Source organism: Podarcis vaucheri (genome assembly GCF_965113315.1).
Source record: "Podarcis vaucheri genome assembly, chromosome: 12".
Classification (NCBI taxonomy): domain Eukaryota; kingdom Metazoa; phylum Chordata; class Lepidosauria; order Squamata; family Lacertidae; genus Podarcis; species Podarcis vaucheri.
In genome coordinates, this window is record NC_138750.1 from 3,847,202 (window position 1) to 3,869,234 (window position 22,033).

A 22,033-nucleotide genomic window follows, 5' to 3' on the forward strand; every position below is an offset into this window, starting at 1 on the left:
ATAGCGGTCAACCACCTCCAGGGGAGTTTAGAGGAAGATATGAACATTGCCAGAGGCGGGTTTAGGGCAGTGTGACTGGTTCTGCCCTACTGGGCACCAAGCCTAGGGGGTGCTGTGGGGCGACACAACTATGGCATAGTGAATTGAGCAGAACGGAGGGCAAGAGGCGTCAGGAACAAATTTTGGGCTTGCACAAGGTGCCACTGAAATGTGAAAGACCAAAATCAGCCCCTGACATTGCCCAATGTGGCATGAGAGCAACCATGCAGCTGGTAAAAGGTAGCATGTAAAATTGGTGCCCATAATAGGCAACTATGAGAAGAATGCTGGTTAAGGGTCATTATGTAAATAGCTTAAAAGTGCCCCCCCCAAAAAGATGTTAGTTCCTAAACTCAGATACCAGACTGAAATTTGGAATAACATCACAAAATATTGGTCAATGGGGGGGGGGGGATTATGTGTTGCTTGTTTCCTTTTGCCTAAGCTTCTTAAAAGCACAAAAAAAGTTATTAGAAATGGCTTTTTCCACTGTGAGGCTTAACAGCATTCATTCAGGCCACTAGAAAATTCCCTGCATGATAGGAAGACATTTCAAGGGTCTAAAGGTAAAGGTAAAGGTACCCCTGCCCTTGCGGGCCAGTCTTGACAGACTCTGGGGTTTGTGCGCCCATCTCACATTTATTGGCCGGGGGCCAGCGCTGTCCGGAGACACTTCCGGGTCACGTGGCCAGCGTGACAACGCTGCTCTGGCGAGCCAGAGCCGCACACGGAACGCCGTTTACCTTCCCGCTGGTAAGCGGTACCTATTTATCTACTTGCACCCGGAGGTGCTTTCGAACTGCTAGGTTGGCAGGCGCTGGGACCGAGGGTCTAGTTTGTATTTAAAGGAATCTAGTTTGTATTTAAAGGAATGAATGGAATTTGCTTTTAAAGCAGCTCACAGTCCTTCACATCTGCACTGAGTTATTTCAAGAAATCTGGCAGTAATACAAAGGGAGCTGTAAATTCGTACAAAAATATAAATAAACTGCTGTGTTTCAATTTAGATGATCACAAAATGATGTACTCACCACATTAGAAGGCTCCAATTTCTTCCTCCTGGACATATCTGTGATATTATTGGTATTATATATTATGCTCTCCATGCAACCTTTGAAATTCTTTCTACTGTTTGAACTTGGTTTCCCAGAAAATGGCATGCCACCAAACGTGATCTTTGAAAAGAAGCATGAAACATTTCAAAATAGAGTGACAATCCATTAACTCTTGCATTTTATTAACAAGTTTAGTTTTAAACACAGAACCACAGGTAATGTTAAGTGACACAAACCTGTGCAGAATTGATTTTATTATTATCTGCTGCCCATATTTGTGAAGACTTAACTAGATGAATCAACAACAAGCCTATGAACATATTATTTGATCTAGTGATGGTCCATGAGCTGCGATGTGGAGTTCTCTTGCCTACAGCAAGCAACTGCAGCAGCTCCACCAATTTCCTGATCAGCAGAGTGACACAACTGGGAGCCACCAGGGTGGATTCTTGTGCAAAGCTTTACATATCCTATCCATTCCTATAATTTCCATTGGAAATAGACTGGAGCCAAGCTCAGATATTATCTAAATATTCTAGGTAAAGTTGACTAGAGAATCTAAACGTCTAAAAGGTTGGGCACATTCAACACACTATTTAGAATGTGGAGGCACCTTTTTTTTTTTTTTTTGCTTGAGGGTCACATTCATTCTGGGAAGCAACCCAATAGTGGGTGTAGCCAAACTCCTGCACGTGTGTGTGTGTGTGTGTGTGTGTGTGCGCGCGCGCGCACACACACACACACACACACACACACACCACTCCTCCCTACTCAGCCAAAGATCAACTTGATGACTGGGGAGGGTGCATTTGTAAGCTATCCCATTCACCTCAGTACTATATCTTCTGCAGCAAAAAACTCTTGGAGGTCTTGGGTGGGGCAGTAAATATGCCTGATGGTATATTAGACCCCTAGGCCAGGAATTAGCCACCCCTGATTTAGAAGGATGAACAAACTCAATACAATGCGTGACATTCTAATTATATTCTAATTCCAAAATAAAAAATGTAAGTGGATTGTCAAACTTAAGGCCTGGAGCCTTATTGGGCTTTCTGGGGCCAGAAGCTATTACTTTACAACGGTGTGGTAGGCAGACAGGGTTTCAAAGGGTACCCAAATAATCTTTGCCCAAGAAGGGGTATGCTGGTTAGATTGAACTCTCAAAAGGGGTATGTGAATATTCTAAACACAGCCTTACTAGCTTTACTATTGCTCTCCTAAGCTACCTTCCTTTTCCTTTCCATTAGGAGCACAACCATCAAGGACTTCTGGGGAAGGGGAGCCAAGTGCCCTAGAGCAGGAGAGAGCACCAGGGGGAAATGGAAGGCAATGTCAAAGGCTCAGTTATGGAATCCGGGTGCCAGCCTGTAGAATCCCCCGACAGGAATATGTCGGCTTACAGGATGGAGGCAGGCAGCATGTGAGGAGGTTTGGAGAACCATTTTCAAAGCATTTTAATGAATACTGATGGGCATCATTTGTTTATTTGTACGGAGAGTAAGGGATGTAATTGTTTACCTCATAGTCCAAATCCAGGTAATCAAATTCCCCATTGATCCGGAAATGCTGCAGATGCCTATCAAGCGTGAGGTTGATGTTCCTCCCATGACGCTCTATCACTACAGAATGCCAGTGGTGGTCATCCAAGAGGCTACCTGTTGTCACAGACGTATGGCCATAAATTGACCCATATTGATTGCTACCTGAGAGGAAGAAGAGGGCAGGAAATATTGAATACCTCAAATGTAAGGCCACGTAGTGAGTTGTCATGCCACTGTTGCTGCTATGCCACTATAATAAAATGCCCCGTCATTCACAAATACTATATTCTTTGTAAGGTAGCATTTTTTTCTAGTTACAGGTAGGCAGCTGTGTTGGTCTGCTGTAGTTGAAACAAACAAACAAACAAACAAAAACCCCTTCCAGTAGCACCTTAGATCACGTATAATGAACCACTTGGGATGTGACTAAGGGAACACAAAAAGTCTGAATAAACGAACAGTCTGAATAAGCTCTAAAAGAGTAATAGCCCATATGGTGCCCACTAGGTGCTGAATTGCAACGCCCGTGGGCAACACTGGCTAGGGCTGGTGGGAGTCCAACAACATCTTGAGGACACCATGTTGGCCAGTCCAGCTCTAAAGAAGTGTGGCTAAAAAGCAGTAACAGTAGTGCTTATGACAAAGTAACAGATAAGATCGCAGCAAATACTGAGTACTTTTCATGCAGAGTGTGATGAAACACTAGATTCAATAAATGGAAGGTCTGTAGGTCAGTGGTAGAGCGTATGTTTTGAATACAAGATCATAAAAACATGAGAACATCTGCTTAGTATTTTGGAACGTGGTGTCTGTTTGTCGACCTTCTGAGATACCACAGAATTCTCCCACAGCCTGTAAGAGCTTGAGAACTGCCTTGATGGATCCAGCATTCTGCTTCTCTCAGTAGCCAAGCAAACACTCCTGGAAGTTCCCAATAAGAGCATGCCACTAAGCGCTATGGCTTCCTCCAGGGCCTGCGAAGGTGTACTGCCTCTGGACATGGAGATTCTTCCATCTGGCTATCATGGCTAAGAGCCACAGAGAGCTCTGTCCCCAATAGGAATCCTTGAGTTTTTCAAGTTATGCTGCTATCAGGCAAGAGCTAGCCACTGAAGTCAAGCAATGAAAGATTTTCAACTGCAATAAAGCACAACATAGCAGTAAATCAAGCCTGAGACATGTGGCACAGTCACCTTCTGAATTTTTTCATGTTTTGACTGCAATTTGATCCAAGTGTTGAGTTAAAGGATTCTTGGTTTCTAATTTCTCTTCCCAGTAGAACCTTCTGAACCCCTGGGGTTCCCTCCCTCCCTCCCGCTCTGCGCCTCCCTCCTCCTCCTCCTCCTCCTCCTCCTCCTCCTCCTCTGGGGAGGCCCTTCCTGGCTCTCGGCCAAGGCTTGGCAGCTGCCACTCACTCACTCGCTCGCCCACCCGTCCCTCCATCCCTGCACCCGGCCTCTCCCCCTCCGTCCCCGGCGTGGGGGATCCGTAGTCCCCTCACCCTTGGGCTCCGCGCCCGCACGGGATGCGCGAACTACGTTTCCCAGAATGGCCTGGCGGGCCGGGCGTTTTGTTTGAAGCGCTCTTCTCCTGGCCATGGAATGAGCGCGGCGGCGGCGGCCGGGCGGGCAGGGGCTCTTCCGCGCAGACCCCGCGCAGCCTGCCTGCGCCCCCGCGGAGATCGGGGATGGAGCCCGGGGATCCCCGCAGAGGCGGAGCGGCGGAGGCGGCCCCCCAGGTAGGGCTGCGTCGGGGGGGTTATTTTTGCAATGCTGCATCTGCGCCGGAGGGGACGCATCGGACCGTGGGGAGACCCCTTGGCGGGCGTGCAAGGCAATGCATGCGTGCAGGCGTTGCATGGAGTGCAGTGCAATGCAATGGCAACGCGGCGCCCTGCATGCATGCATGCAACTTCCACCGGCGCTCCGGACTTGGCAGGTGAGGGGGGTCCCCAGTGGGCGGCAGAGAGAGCCGGGAGGGCGAAGGGGAGCCGGGGGGGAGCAGCGCTGCTCCCTGAGCCGAGCCCGGGGGGAAACTTCGGCGTCGTTGCGCCGGGTGTTGGAAGCGGAGGCTGGCGGGGGCCCCTCACCTGCAAAACCTGGTCGCCTCTCATATATTTCGTGCATTGCATTCATCGCCCGCTTTCTCCTCCAAGGAGCTCCCGGGGGCGCGCGTGGTTCTCCCCGTGTTATCCTCGCAACAACAGCCCTGCGAGGTGGGTCAGGCGAGTGGCCCAAGGGAGCACCCAGGGATTGTCCTGGCCAGGTGGGGTGATTTGAATCCTGCTCTCTGCCCGGTCTTCGTCCTCATTTAGCCCCCACATGTGCATGACTGTGCATGACTGAGGTTTCCCCCCCTCGTCTTGGCTATGGTGTGAGTCTGTGCTGTTAATTAATGGGGTTCTGCCTTCGGAGAAGATGAGCCAGCCCTCAAGGAGGTGATTATGTAATTTGCTAGCAATTCATGTCCCTCCCGGCGTGACGCTGCGCGCTGACGTCACGGGGCTGTAATGGTGGTGTGCCTCGAGATTTTTTTCATGAAACAAGTGTGCCTTTGCCCAAAAAAGGTTGGGAAACACTGATTTAAGGCATCTCATCCACATCATGTCTTTATCATTCATACCCTTCCCATATGGTGTTAGCCACTAGGCCACATATTCTCCCTATAGAACCCCTCCTTGCATAACAAGGGCATTGTTTCTGTTGATCCCAGTTCATAGGACAGTTCAGAGAGTCAGGACTCAAGTCTTGTGATATGAAGGAGAATCCATGACAAAAACACGTCCAGGGACAGAGAGCCAGAGTCCGAGATGAAGTCTATCGATAGTCCACAGGATGCACCTTTTTTCTGGTGTCAGAGTTTTGATGGTCTTGGGAGGAGAAGGGTTAGCACAAAATACTAAAGCTTTGGAAACCAATCCATATTCATTCCAAATGTATAAGAGGCTGAACTGCTACCAGCAACCGATTTCAACTCTTCTTTCAGAGAAGCATGGGAAACAGAAAACAAAGATGAAGAAAAGGATAAAGCCCAGTGCTGTATATCTCAATCAAATTAATGCAAAGCTAATTAATATGCATTTTAAAACAAAAAACCAAGACCCTGAATCCTACCTAAATTTAAATTAAGCACCAGTTTGGCTTTTTTCAGTTCCAAGGTGATATAGTCCCCTTGCTGGCCTTCCCCATGGAAGATTACACCTTCACTTTCCGAGGTTTTAAATTTCAAAGCGATCACATCTTTCAACGTTTTCAGTGTTTTCTTCTTGTGACCAAATCTGTACGGTAATACAACGTGGCCATCAAAATTGATAACATCAGCCCCTAAAGGGAAAAGATAAATAAAATGGTTTCTGAGCAGTTATGCATTACTGAGGCCATCTAAAACAAAGGCACATATATTTGGAGCATGCAATAAATGTAACACGTATGCTGAAACCATTTTTGCCCAGCTATAAGTTACTAAAATAATGTGAAAAGGAACATTATCTCAATATATTATTTAATGTTAGGTTTTCTTCTTTCTTACTAACAGGTGAGCATGGTTGTTGTTGTTGTTTTAACAGTCCATTCTCAAACAATAATATGGTTTCCTTAGCTTCAACATAACATTCCACCTGTGCCCCTCAGTTGCTGGTTCCAGCCCTAGACTGCTTGCAGAAAAATACACAGAGACTAACCACTGGCCAGCACATCCCTAAAATCCCCCAGGAAGGTTACAGAGCAATCAGACTGTGTTCTGCACACCATCAGCAGACCAGATGACCTTTGGATAAATATTCGTACAACCTATAGGTCTAGTTTAAGTAACGACCACTGTGAGAAGACCTCCAAAAAGCAACTACCTGTGTGAATGCTCCATGTCATAAATTTTAAAAGATTATTCACCTTTGCAACACCTGGGCTATGTTTGCATGTCATGGGTACACAGCAGATGATGATGATGATGATGATGATGATGATGATGATAAATTGGGTATAGTGGAAGGTATGGGTGATTAACCCTTTTTGGGCTGAGTGCCAGAATTAGAGTTTGTAAATCCTAGATTATACTTATATATAATAAATAATGAGTGAGGTTTTCTTATGTCAAATGATTCTTAAAATCTGTGTATTACTTATTTATCAAATTATAATCCCCCCTAAAAAGAGAGTTGAGGGAAGAGAAGAATTTCTCTAAAATGTAGCATTTATAGTTCTTATGTCATTGGCTTATCTGCACTCAAGTTGCTATCATTTTAAATATTCCAAGTCTTTAAAATGTCATTTCCCAAAACCTCCCAAACATTTACATGCCACATTTCAAGTCTTTGGAGTGTAGTAATTCTCAGTAATTCTTAAATCATTTCTTTAAGGGATGTCAGCTATCGTGATTATTATTATTGCCATATTGCAAATGGGGACCATGGAGTGACATTTTCAGAATTATTAGCTGAGGTTAAACTTGAACCCAGAACATAACGACTCATTGGCCACTTTTAGCTACTACACCATAACAATTTGCAGGGTCTGAATATCTCTGGGATGGCGATGACTGCCCTGCCTTTATTTCCCAAATGAGTTCGGAGTTTGAGCCTTTATGTAGTCACATAAATAAAACATGAATCCAGCAATAAAATATATCCACCCATAGTTTCAGGGCCATACAGGAAAGTCCAAGGATATGTTGAAGTCCACTGCATGCAGCCTGCTTCACAGCAAGCAAAAAGAAAGAAGGAGAAAAGCTTGCAGTGATAAACCCCTTGCAAGAAACAGTCCTTGTCTGGAAAGAGCAGCCAACACTATCAATCCACACATCATCTTATGAATTATACATTCGAGTGTAGGAATTAGTTCATAAATAAATGCAAAACTCAAATTAGCCACTTGTAACATACGGCATGTAGTCGAATCAAAACAGGGCACAGGGGACTTTTTCAATTTGTCTCACAAAATAACCAACATCCCAGTGTTCATTAAAAACCTTGGAAAAGACAATAAACCCAGCAGAAAAGGTCACCATGCTGGAGACGCAACAAAGCCTCCTTGTAAACCCATATTTCTTGTTTCTAAACTCATAACCACCAGGAGACATAACAGATCCCCTTTTAAATCTAATGATACCCACATTTCCTCTGAGAACAACCCCATTTTCTAATTGTTTGGGGAAGCCACTGCAGAATCTGGCTGCAGCAATCACTCCAAGGGGAAGTAACATTTGGTACTTTCAGTGTTTTCAAAAGGCGAAACTCTGGTCTGCTTTACACTTGCTCATGCATCCATATACACAAAGGGCAATTGCACAGCACTGGGCACTGTATGTGAGTAGTCTAACAACCTGATCACGTGAGGCTTTCTTGCCTGATCAGTGTTGCTTGGTGTGGAAATCCCATGTGACCAGTTCCATCTATTCAGTTCCTTCACATTCCTCAGAATAGCAGGGTTGTACCATATGGAAGCAGTTCTTGTTGTTATGCACTCAATAAATGGGGTATTTAGATTTTTGCATATTGTTTTGATTAAAACATTTTTTCGGTAGTGTTGCTGCACAAATTTTGGCTAAAGAAAGCGCATGGTAAATTTGGGGGTCTCGCCCTAAGCAAAATATACTGAAGATTTCAATGGAAATGTAGTATTTCTATGAGGCTAGTGAAAATTCGCAATTGATTCTGTGCATCCCAGATTTCACCAAGAATGAAATTAAAAGTGAACCCAGAAGGTCCTCTTGGAGCAAAACATGCAAGACACTTTGGACGAAGACCAAATGATCTTGATAAGGTTAATGAAGATGCTCTAGGTTCCTCCTCCTAACAGTTCAAAACTGCACATCTGGGTATCCTGAGAGCACAGTCTTTCTTCAAGAATGGATATGTTATGCACTTGTAATAATAGCAATATAAACAAAAGTGCTTTTTCTACTCTCCAGAGATTGTCTCGCATGTTTGTGGAGGCCATAATCTTGAGCATGTAATAAAATGTGCTCTTCAAACTGAACTCCCTTGCCCGCATCCTCTCACAGCTGGCTTCCTCATTATGGCACCCCCACAGCCACTGAATTACCATTCCCTTTGAGTCATGCAGCAGTCGTATTTTAGCATCTGGGGGCTGATCTAAAGTCAATTGAAGTCAATAGGAATCCATCCACAGGCTTCAGCACACTTTGAATTAAGCCCTAAAGGGAGATCTTCCAAAGGCATGTTGAAAGGGAATGTTTAACCTCATAAGCAAATGCATTTGGTGCACTGGCCCTTGTAGCATTTAGCTGAAAAGATAACTATAGGCATCCTGCAGTTACATCTTAACAATTTTCCATTCCTCTACTAACCACAAGCTATGCAACTGCTGGTCCCTTTCACCTTTAAAACTACAAACCACTTGAATAACCATCAAAAAGAGGGACGGCAAGGAAAAACATCTCTCTCAAAGGTCTTCCTGACCACATACAGCTTCACTTTTGAGACTGTTATATGGTGAGCAGATGGCAATCTTCCTTCCTCAGACCCCATTCTCATGTTTCAGGGCCAGTTCACTTGGGAGGCCTGGCTGCGCACCTTGAGGTCTGCTCAATCAGAGCAACCCTGTTCAAGTTGCTAGGTTTTTACAAACTGAAGCAGCTATGTAGATATCCCCTGCACTGAGGCTGTGATCCACACAAACTGTGGTTCTGAAAGGGTGCTGCAACAGGTGGCATTTAACTGCTAAAAATAAAATAAAATAAAATAAAATGGGGCAGTGGTTGCTGTAGTCCTTAAATTTAAAGGAGGCCGGGAAGAGAACTGGCACCATTTGGTTTGTTGTGTGCCAAGGCCCCCATGACGGACAAGAGTATTTTGGTTTATGGGTTCAAATAGGCCACAACTTTATTGGTTACAGATGTGAGCGGTTAGGCTTAGGCCAGCAGTTCTCAACCTGTGGGTCCCCAGATGTTGTTGGACTACAACTCCCATCATCCCTGAGCTGTGGCATTGCTAGCTAGGGGTGATGAGAGTTGTAGTTCAACAACATCTGGGGATCCACAGGTTGAGAAAGACTGGCTTATGCATTGAGCAAAGCCAGGCTATATCACGACTCCCGCCCGTCTGCAGGGAGTCCATCTAAGGGATTACATCAAATAGTAATCCTGAGGGGTTCACATTGGGGTTGTGACATGACTTCTGTCTGGGCATTGGACAGAATCCACACTCCCGGATCCCTTTAACAGGATATCCTTACTGCTTCTGAACTGCTAGGTTGGCAGAAGCTGGGACAGAGCAATGGGAGCTCACCCCATCGCGGGGTGAACTGCCAACCTTCTGATCAGCAAGCCCAAGAGGCTCAGTGGTTTAGACCACAACGCCACCCACTCCCCTTAACTAAGATGGGGCAGGCAGAGGCTACAACCTCCCCTCCATCCAAACAAAGGCTTACCCAATGCCTAACCTCACAAAGTTGTGACAATTGCTACCAGGTAGGTGAAAACCAAATTGCTGGTGCCAATTTGCCAAGTGGGGGAAATTCCTACCCGGCCACAACAATATGTCAGCTGACCGTTGTCCTTAGCGAGGTCATATCAGAGCAAAGCATGGATAAAGGGTGGGTGGGTTGGGAGATCCAGTGCAAAAGGTGAGAGAGAAGGTCCCGTCTGGCTACCACAGTTAAATCTCCCGCAGCCACGTCCCCTCACAGCGCTGATTGTTCAGCGGGGCCACACTGGGCCTGACTCCACCCAGTGCCAGCAACATGGCTGGGACAACACAGAATGGGCCGCCAACTCTCCACTCCCCTGGCCAGATCACTGCCAAGTCCTGGCTGCCTGGCCACAACGCCGCCCACCAGGAAAGGTGAGTGGACCTCTTGCACCAGTAGTTTTCCCCTCCATTGTGTTTTTTATGGGTATTTAACCTTAAACAACATGGACCCAGGCTCTGTCTGTTTCTGCCATCAGAAGTAAACAGTCATCTAAAATCCAGCACTAAAGGAGAGGAATTGCTGTGGAATAGTCCCACACCTTTGATGCTACTGCTGTAGCTCTCTGTTGTGGATCCCCATCCACCGCCATGCTTCAGATGGGGAGTCTAAGGATCATCTCAATGAACAGGTAGGTATCTATGTGAGAACACACTCTTTAAGATCTTATGTGTGCAGACTAAACATTAGAAGCATTTCCTGCTGTGCTCTGTTGTGGCCTTTTTCTCTATTGTGGCTGCAGTCTATTTGGACTTTATACAGTTTGCGCATTGCAGACTATAATATCTAAATTCTATTTTTTTAAAAAAAAACCAGATCTCAGTTTTCCTCAAATAACACTATTCTGGCATCTCAGAGACAACCCCTCTGTATTTGGAAGAGGACTTTTGCGTTTAGACCAAAGCCGTGCTTAACTGGTTAGTAAGTCTAGAATAACTCCCCAGTTTAAAAAGACGAACAAATTGTTGAACAAATAATTCAGGGGGGAAGCCTCCTGTTATAAAAATAGAATATATTTTTGCATCCCTGGGGAACTGTTATATGGATTCCTTGCTAATGTGTAACAAATGGCTGCTTACCTTGTCTGCTGTAGCAGACTCTTCAAACAATTAAGTCAATTAGAAAGAGATGGAAACTATTGTCCAATAAAAACAAAATTGATCCATTTTCACATGCAAAACTGATTTTGTAGGCAAATCCTATCTTAGAAATTGGGAAAAAAGATGGTAATGTGGAAAAATTAGGTGGAAGCAGGTGTATTGACTCTGGAACAATTGATAGATGAGGAATATGAATTCTATACAGTGGTACCTCGGGTTAAGAACTTAATTCGTTCCGGAGGTCCATACTTAACCTGATACTGTTCTTAACCTGAAGACCACTTTAGCTAATGGGGCCTCCTGCTGCTGCTGTGCCACCAGAGCACGATTTCTGTTCTCATTCTGAGGTAAAGTTCTTAACCTGAAGCACTATTTCTGGGTTAGCGGAGTCTGTAACCTGAAGCGTATGTAACCCGAGGTACCACTGTACTTATACTGTTCTAAAAGATCAATATCATCTATCAGATGCAGCCCAATGGCAATATCTGCAGTCACAGAATCTGGCAACGGCCCTGTTTGGCCCGGCAGCTTTTTCAGCTTCTGAGACCCCTCAGATACTGTATCTCCCATTAATCGATGGGTCAATCACACGACAGCACTTGCAATGTATGAACAGATTGCTTATAGACACAGATTTTGTTTGGATAAATATATTGACATTTGGAATGAGTTTATACAGAATATAGTAGGTTATTAATAATCATACACATATTAGGGCAATAATATTACATATATATCTATATAGTAATGTATGGAAATGCAACTGACTATATTTAGTGTATTAATTTATATCCTTTTTATTGTAATTGTAATTTTTTTGCACTTCCCCCTTCATTCATTTTCTCTTTTTTCCACATTATTTCTTATAACTGAAACTATCTTAATAAAATATTAATTGAAAATAATAGTAATAAATAGGGTGGTCTGTATTCTTGGTTGACCCAGTAAAATAATCAGCCTACACATGTGTTGGTTGATTCAGGATTCATACCCAATGCCTATGCCAAAGCCTGTTGACATCTGTCGTCCTGTGTTTATAGCAATTTTACCATTTTTGGGCCCTGCCGCCCATGGCTTCCCTGTCCCAGGGGACTGCAATTTAATTTAAGTTTACTGTTTTCAAGCCCAAGAACTGAAATGGAGTAGATATAAAAATGTGGAATAAAGAAAGTATATTTTTTATACGAGCTGCTAGGGTGGACTTCTAAACTTGCCATTATCCCAAAGTCTCAAGAGCATGTTTAGAGAGTCCGCAGATGGTTAAAGGGTAAAATAGTTCTATCTGCAGAAAGACTGAAGCATGCTCTGTATCAGGAGAGGGTCAGCTTTTCAGACAACACTGTTTTATACTGTAGACGTATTCAAAATCACTGGTACGTATATAAATTTTGAACTTCATTTTTAATATTACATGACCAGAGATGATGCAACATTATACATGGTCATAAATGAAACAATAGAGCAAGTGTAATAATAGCCCCTGGTAAACTGTGGACATGATTTCCTTAACCACAACCTCACATGAAATCTACACAGTGCCACCCTGAAGATCCCGGGCCCCAGGGAGATTAGACTGGCCTCGACCAGAGCCAGGGCCTTTTCGGCTGTGGCCCCAGCCTGGCATCCTTCTGCAGGGCCTGTAAGATGGAGCCGTTCTGCCAGGCCTTTGGTCAGGGTTCAGTCTGATTCATTTTCTCTTTGTATAAGAACAAGCATGAAGGAGGTTTCCCAGCCCACTCACAGGTCCTTATAGTATCAGTTGAAACAGTTGGTTCTGGCGAGTATTAACTGTTTTCCATTTTAACCTGAGGATTGTCATTTGTTCAGTTTTAACTTTAACTTATTTGAATTAATTTTGGGGTGCATTTTAATTGATTGATTACTTGTTTTATGCATATTGTATTATTTATATGCTGTTTGCCACTCTGAGCCCAGCTCCGGCCGGGGAGGGAAGGGTACAAATAAATTATTATTATTATTATTATTATTATTATTATTATTATTATTATTATTATTATCTCTCTGTCTTCCTTCAAATCTCTCAAAAACCAGGAGCCTGAAAGTGGCTTTTAAGGCAGGGAGTGTGGATTCCAGGCAGCAGATCTGCACCAATATCTTGTATTCAACAGTCCACCTCTGGCTGCTCCATGTTCTCTTTGTATCGGATCTTTGTAATGGAAAGGACCTTCAGAAAGTACAAATTTATTTAAGAAAGCACATGCTAGTAAAATAACATTTCCATGAACCCTGACTGATGGGAGTATCTGTTGCCTGTTTTCCCCCAACACACACACATTTGAGGCACATTCAAGTTACAAAATCAACCCAAATGAGGAGTTTTTAAAGGGGATCTGAAAGTATACATTGATTCCCACCTCCATCACAAAAGTTTTATTTTAATATATCCCTTCAAAACTTGTAAATGTATCAAATCTCTCAGACCAGTTTCAAAGATTTGAGTGCAGCCTGCTAATTTTTCTCTTGAAAAAGTCCAAAACACGAAACACTGCCTTTTCTTCCTGATCACGCTCCATTCTTCCTCGTGGGTGTTTCATGTAGAAACACTGGAAAACATTTTCCCACAGTTATCCTCAATATGTCTACTGTGAAGAGGCTTTAGGAATTAACAGAGATATGTTCACAACTTTTGGAGATTTAAACCTGAAAGGTAAATGTCTTAAATCTCAGAGGCAATTTAAACATTAGTGTGCTGGGTTTTCTCCCTCTTCCTAAAATAAGCTGAAAAGCCAGGCATAATCCTGTATTGGATGGATTTTCTATTCTCCCCTCCAAAAAAGACTCCCCTCTCTCCAAATAAGAGAACTGTGTTTTGTTTTTTTGAAAAAGGGAGCTAGCTGTGCCCTGCAAAATAATTACACTCTCAGTTAGGCAGGAGAGTCAGTGGAGTTCGGATGGGATCTGGAAGTCAGAGTCGCATACTAAATTGTGCCAATGAGCAGTGACCTCGGGCGATGTGTGCATTTATCAGATAAGCCATGGATGTCTAAGTACACACAGCTGTCACGGTCAAATTCTAAATCAATTGCAAATGCCCTAGAAAGCAACAGACAAATCACTATACCCAGGACTTTTTCCAAGAAAAATGGGTGCCAGAACTCACCATGAAGTTGTTACAGCTGGGCGACTCAGGGCAGATGCTGGTTTGACAACGGCCACATTCACCGCCCCGGAAGGTGCTAAAAGCTACGGCAAGCTGTCTCCCTGGCTGGTATGGGGGTCACCCCTGGTTCTGGTGCAGGTCAGGTCAATGTGCCCCCACCCCCCTCGTTCTCTTTGATTCTGGCAGATGGCTATGACAGCTCAAAAGGGCCCTTGCGCAAACGCACATGTGTGCAGTGGGAGAGGCCTGCCTGGAAAGCTTAAAGAAGAGGAGGAGGAGGAGGAGGAGGAGTTTGGACTTAATAACCTGCCTTTCACTCCCCTTAGGGAGTCTCAAAGTGGTTAACAATCTCCTTTCAGAGCCAGTGTGGCGTAGTGGCTAAGAGCGGTGGACTCGTAATCTGGGGAACCGGGTTCGTGTCTCCGCTCCTCCACCTGCAACTGCTGGGTGACCTTGGGCCAGTCACACTTCTGTGAAGTCTCTCAGCCCCACTCACCCCACAGAGTGTTTGTTGGGGGGGAGGAAGGGAAAGGAGATTGTGAGCCGCTTTGAGACTCCTGAAGGGGAGTGAAAGGCGGGATATCAAATCCAAACTCTTCTTCTTCTTCTTCTTCTTTCCCATTTCCCACAGTCCATTTTAAAACAAAGTGTGAACAGTTCAAAAGTAAGGCATTGCCTCGCAAATAACTTCTAGATATCTAACGCTGTTTGCAACTGGTGGCCAAATGCCGCCAACCTATTTGGCAACTAAATTCTAAACTGGTTTTGAAATGACCTCTTGAGTGCAACTCAGGAACAGAGTTTGCTATAAATTATTACTCTTAAATAAATTGAATTAATTTGGATTTATCTGTGTCACAAGCTGTATCTTTCTCAAGGCAGTTTTCAGGCGGGAGGGGGGGCTACATTCTTGTCTCTAAGATAAAAATAGGACTTGGCAACTGATGTCAAGGAGTGACAGCAGACTCAAAAAGAATGCTTATTAAAACTCTGGCTCCTTCTCCTACTCTGCTACGGATATATCAGAGTTCTTTAGAGTGAGCTGTGAGGTGGCTACTTTGCCCTCACCTAGCCGCTCAGAAATCAGTCTCAAGTGTGTCTTCGAATGCAGAGTGGACATCTTCGGACTATTGAAGATATCATTAACTCCTTTCTGCACCTAAGTCATAATGCAAATATCCAAAATAAATTCAGCACCTCTGTCAGATATGAACAACATCCCATTGGCTTGCTATGTCTTAGACGGAAGTACAAACAGAACAACAACAAAAATACTCAGGGTGCCACAGGGTTCTGTCTTGGGCCCGGTCTTATTCAACATCTTTATCAACGACTTGGATGATGGACTCAAGGGCATCCTGATCAAATTTGCAGATGACACCAAACTGGGAGGGGTGACTAACACCCCAGAGGACAGGATCACACTTCAAAATGACCTTGACAGATTAGAGAACTGGACAAAACAAACAAGATGAATTTTAACAGGGAGAAATGTAAAGTATTGCACTTGGGCAAAAAAAATGAGAGGCACAAATACAAGATGGGGGACACCTGGCTTGAGAGCAGTACATGTGAAAAGGATCTAGGAGTCTTGGTTAACCACAAACTTGACATGAGCCAACAGTGTGACGCGGCAGCTAAAAAAGCCAATGCAATTCTGGGCTGCATCAATAGGAGTATAGCATCTAGATCAAGGGAAGTAATAGTGCCACTGTATTCTGCTCTGGTCAGACCTCACCTGGAGTACTGTGTCCAGTTCTGGGCACCACAATTCAAGAAGGACACTGACAAACTGGAACGTGTCCAGAGGAGGGCAACCAAAATGGTCAAAGGCCTGGAAACGATGCCTTATGAGGAACGACTAAGGGAGCTGAGCATGTTTAGCCTGGAGAAGAGGAGGTTAAGGGGTGATATGATAGCCATGTTCAAATATATACAAGGATGTCACATAGAGGAGGGAGAAAGGTTGTTTTCTGCTGCTCCAGAGAAGTGGACACGGCGCAATGGATCCAAACTACAAGAAAGAAGATTCCACCTAAACATTCGGAAGAACTTCCTGACAGTAAGAGCTGTTCGACAGTGGAATTTGCTGCCAAGGAGTGTGGTGGAGTCTCCTACTTTGGAGGTCTTTAAGCAGAGGCTTGACAACCATATGTCAGGAGTGCTCTGATGGTGTTTCCTGCTTGGCAGGGGGTTGGACTCGATGGCCCTTGTGGTCTCTTCCAACTCTATGATTCTATGATTCTATGATTCTACTCCTGCAAACTGCAAAATAAAATAATAAAAGTATTAAAACATCATTGGGCACCCTCACTGTCTGTCCCTTTAATCATTTTTTGGGGGGAGGGGGAGAAACACTATCTTACATGCAAAACAGGAGGTGCAGGGGGTTGGACTAGATGACCCTCCGGTCCCTTCCATCTACAATTCTATGATTCTATAAAAACAAAATGGCAAATCTGGGGAAAGTTGAAGCTGGAATCCTTCTGCCTGACAGACTAGCTTCCTATACACAGAGGGATCCCCTGCCCCCCAGGATGATTTGAAGATAAGAATCACTAATCTACAGAAGTAAGTAATACAGTCCAAGAAGAATTGTACAACATGGTGGTTCTGGACATCTAATTTTATTTTCTATCTTCTGCAAAATAAACAAAGGCTTGGCACACACATTTTTATAAGTTATGTATGCCTACACTAATTCAAACAAAACAAGATTGTAGTGCATTGCTGAGAAATGTTTTATTGGGGATTTCTGCTTATTGAGCGATGGATTATGCTGCCATCTTACAGATCCACAAAGCAATGTAAATTCTGAAAGACTTTGCCCTCCAGGGATACTATATAAGCAAGTAACAAGACTTACATTGCCATTTTATTTGGAAGGCTATGGCGCATATTTGAAAGCCTCAGTAATTTACTTTTTTTGTTATTACCATGAAAAGGGGAGAATGCAAACGATATCTATGGTGACGTCTTTGTATCATGCCAAACCACTGCCCGAGCCTCAGTCTCCATGTGTGGAAGTCACCCCATCTGCCTGAAGCTGCAGTTGTCACAAGCGCCAAGGGTCATGTTAATTGCAAATGGAAAGAAATCTTTAAATGGCTCTGAATCGAAGAACCCAAACTATAAGGGGACTGCCTAGATAGCACACAGCCATTTTACCGTACAGTTAGTGCTTGAATGGCTGTATCAGTCTGAAACTTCCTGGGCACGGCACCCACCCTACTTTCTTATTCCAATGTAGTCAGAGTGGCATGGATCCTGCCACGAGAAATCAGGAAGCACATCATGAATCACCAGGTAGGTAGCAATACAAACCTGGGCTGGAGTGGGGGGGGGGCTCCCATAAGAAGAGCAAATACAACATTTTGAGTGCAGGACAGAAGGGACGGCTGTCACCTACAGGCTATGCTGTTTGTGAACTTCTGGTGGTATTTGCCGTGCTGCGGTTGACTAGACCTTGCCCATCTGGCATGGCAATGCAGAAGAGCCTATGGGTTTCCTCGCTGGATGGCCCAGGAAGAGATACCAGCCATGGAAGAATCTTCTAGTTAGTGCTGTGCCTGAATTGGTCCTCCATTTCCTTAAAAGTATTTGTCCCTTGTGAAAGAGGCTTCCACTTTTCTGCTTCATTCTTGGGACACTTTCTAAGAACTGTGGTGCTGGCAGGGCTTTGAGCTTACCTTATCACTGTGAGGTGACCAATGACTCTGTGTGCAAACATTTCTCCAGTGTTCTGCAGCTTCCCTGGCTGCCTGCACTCTGAAAAAGTCGCATGGGAAGAGTTCCCCTGGGCTTTACTTGAAAGATTGCCACTCAGGAGGGCTGCAGAGTGAGGACCTCTGTGGAGATGATTTGTGCAGTGGAAGGAATGACACCTGCAAACACCCATTGATCACCTCAAAAGAAGCACCAAAAAAAACCCCGCCGAGGCAACTCATGAGAATTTCTCTCCCTTTTCATAACTTTTAAACTTAATTTCTTTTCTCATAGATGGGTGGCAAAGGGGGTGGGGTAGAAAGGTTTTTTTTTTTTTAACACATTGAGTATTAACGTTGTTCCCTAAACAGAGGCAACTGCAAGTCCTCATTATATTTGTCAATTAATTTGTAACCATCCCATGTATCAGGCACATTTTTGCAAGAATTGTTTCAATCATGACTTTGATTTTAACCATTCATGAAAAAATTAATGTGTGAAAAAATCTTAACTCCCCTGACAATACATCCTCACCCATCAATAAAGACAATATTTCAATCTTTGAGGAACTCAGCCTTCCATCCACCTCAGACAGAAGAAAATCTATGTGTTCTCTCAAACACCAGAACACAAACCTCCAACCAGGATGATGAGCTAAGATTAAACCATATAATTTATGTATTATTTCTCAAGATATATTGATCTTTCCAAAATGCTTATTGATCTCTCTGAAATGCTTATTAAGTGAATCTATTGCTTATAAATTATGTCTTATTGCTGAAAATCTTATTATTTTCTTACTCTCAAGACACTAGAGGTAATGCTGATATTTATTTGGACTCTTATAAATGATAATTGGTGCCTGCAAAAATAAATTATCAGCATAGCTGGCAGGCTGGTGACACTTTGGGGCATTGTAACTATGGGGTAGAGGAGGAACAAACATCCTTTTTCCGTATTTCTAGAATAACATCTGAAACGGGTACTCGTACAGGCTCTCCATGCATTTGTTCTTGGATTTCAAAACCAGCCCCAAAGCATCATTTTTCTGGCCCTGCTCTGCCTTTCTGTAATCCCAGGAATGCCCTTTACTGCCTTGTCTCCCAGAAGCCTCACCCCACAGGTGACTTTACCAAACAGGCGCTTAAGCGGCCTGCAAGCACATGCCCTTCTCTGTACCTGAGTCCCTTTGCTCACAGTCATCTCCAGCATGGCTCTTCCATTAGACCATTCATAATCTCCACCAAGGACAAAAGGAACTTTCCAACAAGCACTGTCCCTACTGGTAAATTAATCAACAGTTATTTGCATTCCTTAAACTTAGGGCCTTCCACCCCATGTTGGCACAAAACACTCCTCTTGTACTCAGAATTTTGCCACTGAGGACTCACGGCCAACATCAATCTTACCTTAGGCTCCCAATTCAGTTAAGTGCATGAAACATGTTTTACAGTGATGAGAAATTTAATTCACTACCTTTCCCTTCTTTAGAATGCTCACCTTTGCTCCAGGTAACTCCTCCCCTTAGGAAAGAGAACCTTTACAGACTTTACAGACTTCTGGGGAGGTGGCAGACCTGCTCAGCTGCAACTCTTGAAAGCTCCAACAGATGTAATTAAGTAGTGTATTTATGATAGAGATATTACTATTATCTCTGAGGACAGAAATGACCTTGGAATGAACTTCCAGAAGTTCTAAAAAGGATTGTTATCTACCATGGGATCAAAAATATTCACAGAGAAGATTCAGAGAATCTAGTCAGGGGTCTGGAAATAAAAAAGTGCATGTATGATTGGGAATGTGTGTTAAAATGGGATCTGGTACAAAGAAAACCATGTTAACATTGGCTCCTTTCTATTCCCTTTCTCCCCAAGGAAAGCGTTGAATGAAAATCTCGAGGACTGACTGGTCCTGACATGATCCTTTAGATCACGACTAACCCTCATTTGTATTTACAGAGAATAAATCAGTGCAGTCTGAGTCAGGTTGAGGCCTGCTGTTAAGGTCAGATAGGTCAAGGATGAACTAACGGAAGTGGCCTTGTAGCTCAGGATGTCTCTTCCATGCTTGAGTTCCACTGAACACGAGATCAGAGGAAGAGAATCCCTCACAGCGAAGGGTGACAAATGGGGATGCCTTTGGACATTGCAGCCATGCTGGAGAGGTGGGAAGGTTCTCCACACGCTACAGAGGAAGATACACCTCCTCTGATACCTGTTGTTTTAAAACATAAAACTTTTCTGAAGCATAGTATGTTAAGTGTTCTCTTGAAGTCAACCACACAAAGTTAATTAACTGCCTTCATTCTTGTAAGTTGTCCAACATCTCATCTCTGTGCCTGAAGACAAGAGCCAGGAGTAACGCAGCTTGTCATCTTTGGTTTGAATATGTGTGTGAATGGCTTTTCTTCTCAGGTAAGTTTGGAGTAAAAGTCTATTAACTATAACAAGAACCCAAGCTACTCTTAATACTTCTTAAAGCCATTATAAATATATAAGAATTGACAAAAGTTCAAAGTATGGAAGCAATTTGCAATAACACCCAAACAAATCACTTTTGCACTTTTATTTCTATACCCAGCAGCTTTTTGAACAAACTTATTGCTATAAAGATAATTCTGCACTAGTATTATTTCCACTCTGAAGGGCTTTCACACACCCAGCTTAACTGAAAAATTCCCCATCAAAAAATTCTGTCCGCCTTTGTTTGGATCCAAATAACTGTTGTTCTTGGATGCACACAGACACAAGCACCCTTGTGGCCAGTCAAGAGGTGCCAGGGTGTGCATGGGTCACTGGCCAGGAGGTGAAGGAGGCACCATCTCTGCACCAGCCCCAAAGGCCAGGCCCCAGCATGGCTTCCCTCCTTGTGGCTCAGGCCTCCACGAGGGAGCCTGTCATGGGGACGCCCGGTTGCACCTCCTCAAAAAAATGCCTCAGGGCGATGGCGCCCCAGGCTGCCCACACTGCCACTCTGGTTGAGTGCCATTTCCACTCTCAGCCCTTCCACTTCTCTATGTGCATTTCTACATGCAGTGAGCCACAGGTGTCAGTTCTTCATTGCCTGAATGATGTGTTGTGTAAGTGGGGCTCTATATGTGTTTATGTAGCCCCACCCGGAGATCTTTCCTGCCAATCCAAATAATTGTTGCCTCTATCATGAATTCACATCATATTTAATTGGCTTTTGAGATTATGCTAATACACCAAACAATTCTGCCATCTCTTCCTCCCTCCCATGTAGGGCTACTGTCTGTTGACAATACAGTATTTGCAAAGCTGTTTGGGACGCAAATCCTTATGGATTGTAATAAACAAAAAACTGCCCTTATTCCCTTATGGGGAACACAAGAGCCCTTATAGAGTCCTTTGTAGGTTCTCCATCAGTCAGAGAAAATAACAGAGGCCAACCAGAGAATACTGAGAAGCAAAGCAGCTAGTAAGCCTGATCTTTATTGAACTGTTGCAACAGGGTGCTCCCCTCACACGCAGGAAAGGAGGAGGACCCTGAACAAAGGTGTGCCCACCCTTATATAGACATTTTAAATTGCCCGCCCTGGAGTCCAAGACCACCCCCAGAAACATCATACTTACATCACAGAAAGGGCGGTCTACAACAGAAATCTGAGTGCGCAGTTTATCTCCTGTCTGGCAAGTTACCTGTTATTGGTTACTTGATTGGATACCCTGGGGAGCCTGGCCAGTCTTTTGTAATGATAAATACTTAGTTTCTAAGCCAGGTCACAGGCTCACCCTATTCATACACAGACACACCCTTAAGACAGGATTTGTGAAGGAAAAGACAATGGGGAGGCTTTTCCGTTTTCCTTCAACCCTACAGAGAAAACATTTGGTCAGTTTGGGAGTCAAAATGGCCTCAGGGCTGTTCTCTTGTGCTGCTTCCGACATGCGGCTCATATATTCATGTACGTGTTTGCTTGGTACATTTATGAACATTTATTATTATATATAAGACCTTAAATTTTTTATTTCAGGATGCTCCTGGCATTTCTATCTAAAAGAAGGATTCTGAGATCAATTCTGAAATG

The 22,033-nt window shown here is 43.9% G+C and overlaps 1 protein-coding gene across 1 annotated transcript in view; it reads right to left on the reverse strand.

The window, feature by feature from the left end:
• Positions 1 to 22,033, reverse strand: part of CNTNAP2 (contactin associated protein 2) — a 1,119,417-nt gene that overhangs the window by 545,098 nt on the left and 552,286 nt on the right. The window contains exons 5-7 of the mRNA XM_082192749.1: positions 5,749 to 5,958; positions 2,613 to 2,797; positions 1,071 to 1,214 (exon numbers count right to left, since the gene is read on the reverse strand). Coding sequence (XP_082048875.1) covers positions 1,071 to 1,214; positions 2,613 to 2,797; positions 5,749 to 5,958 — 539 coding nt within the window. The remainder of the gene's footprint in view (positions 1 to 1,070; positions 1,215 to 2,612; positions 2,798 to 5,748; positions 5,959 to 22,033) is intronic.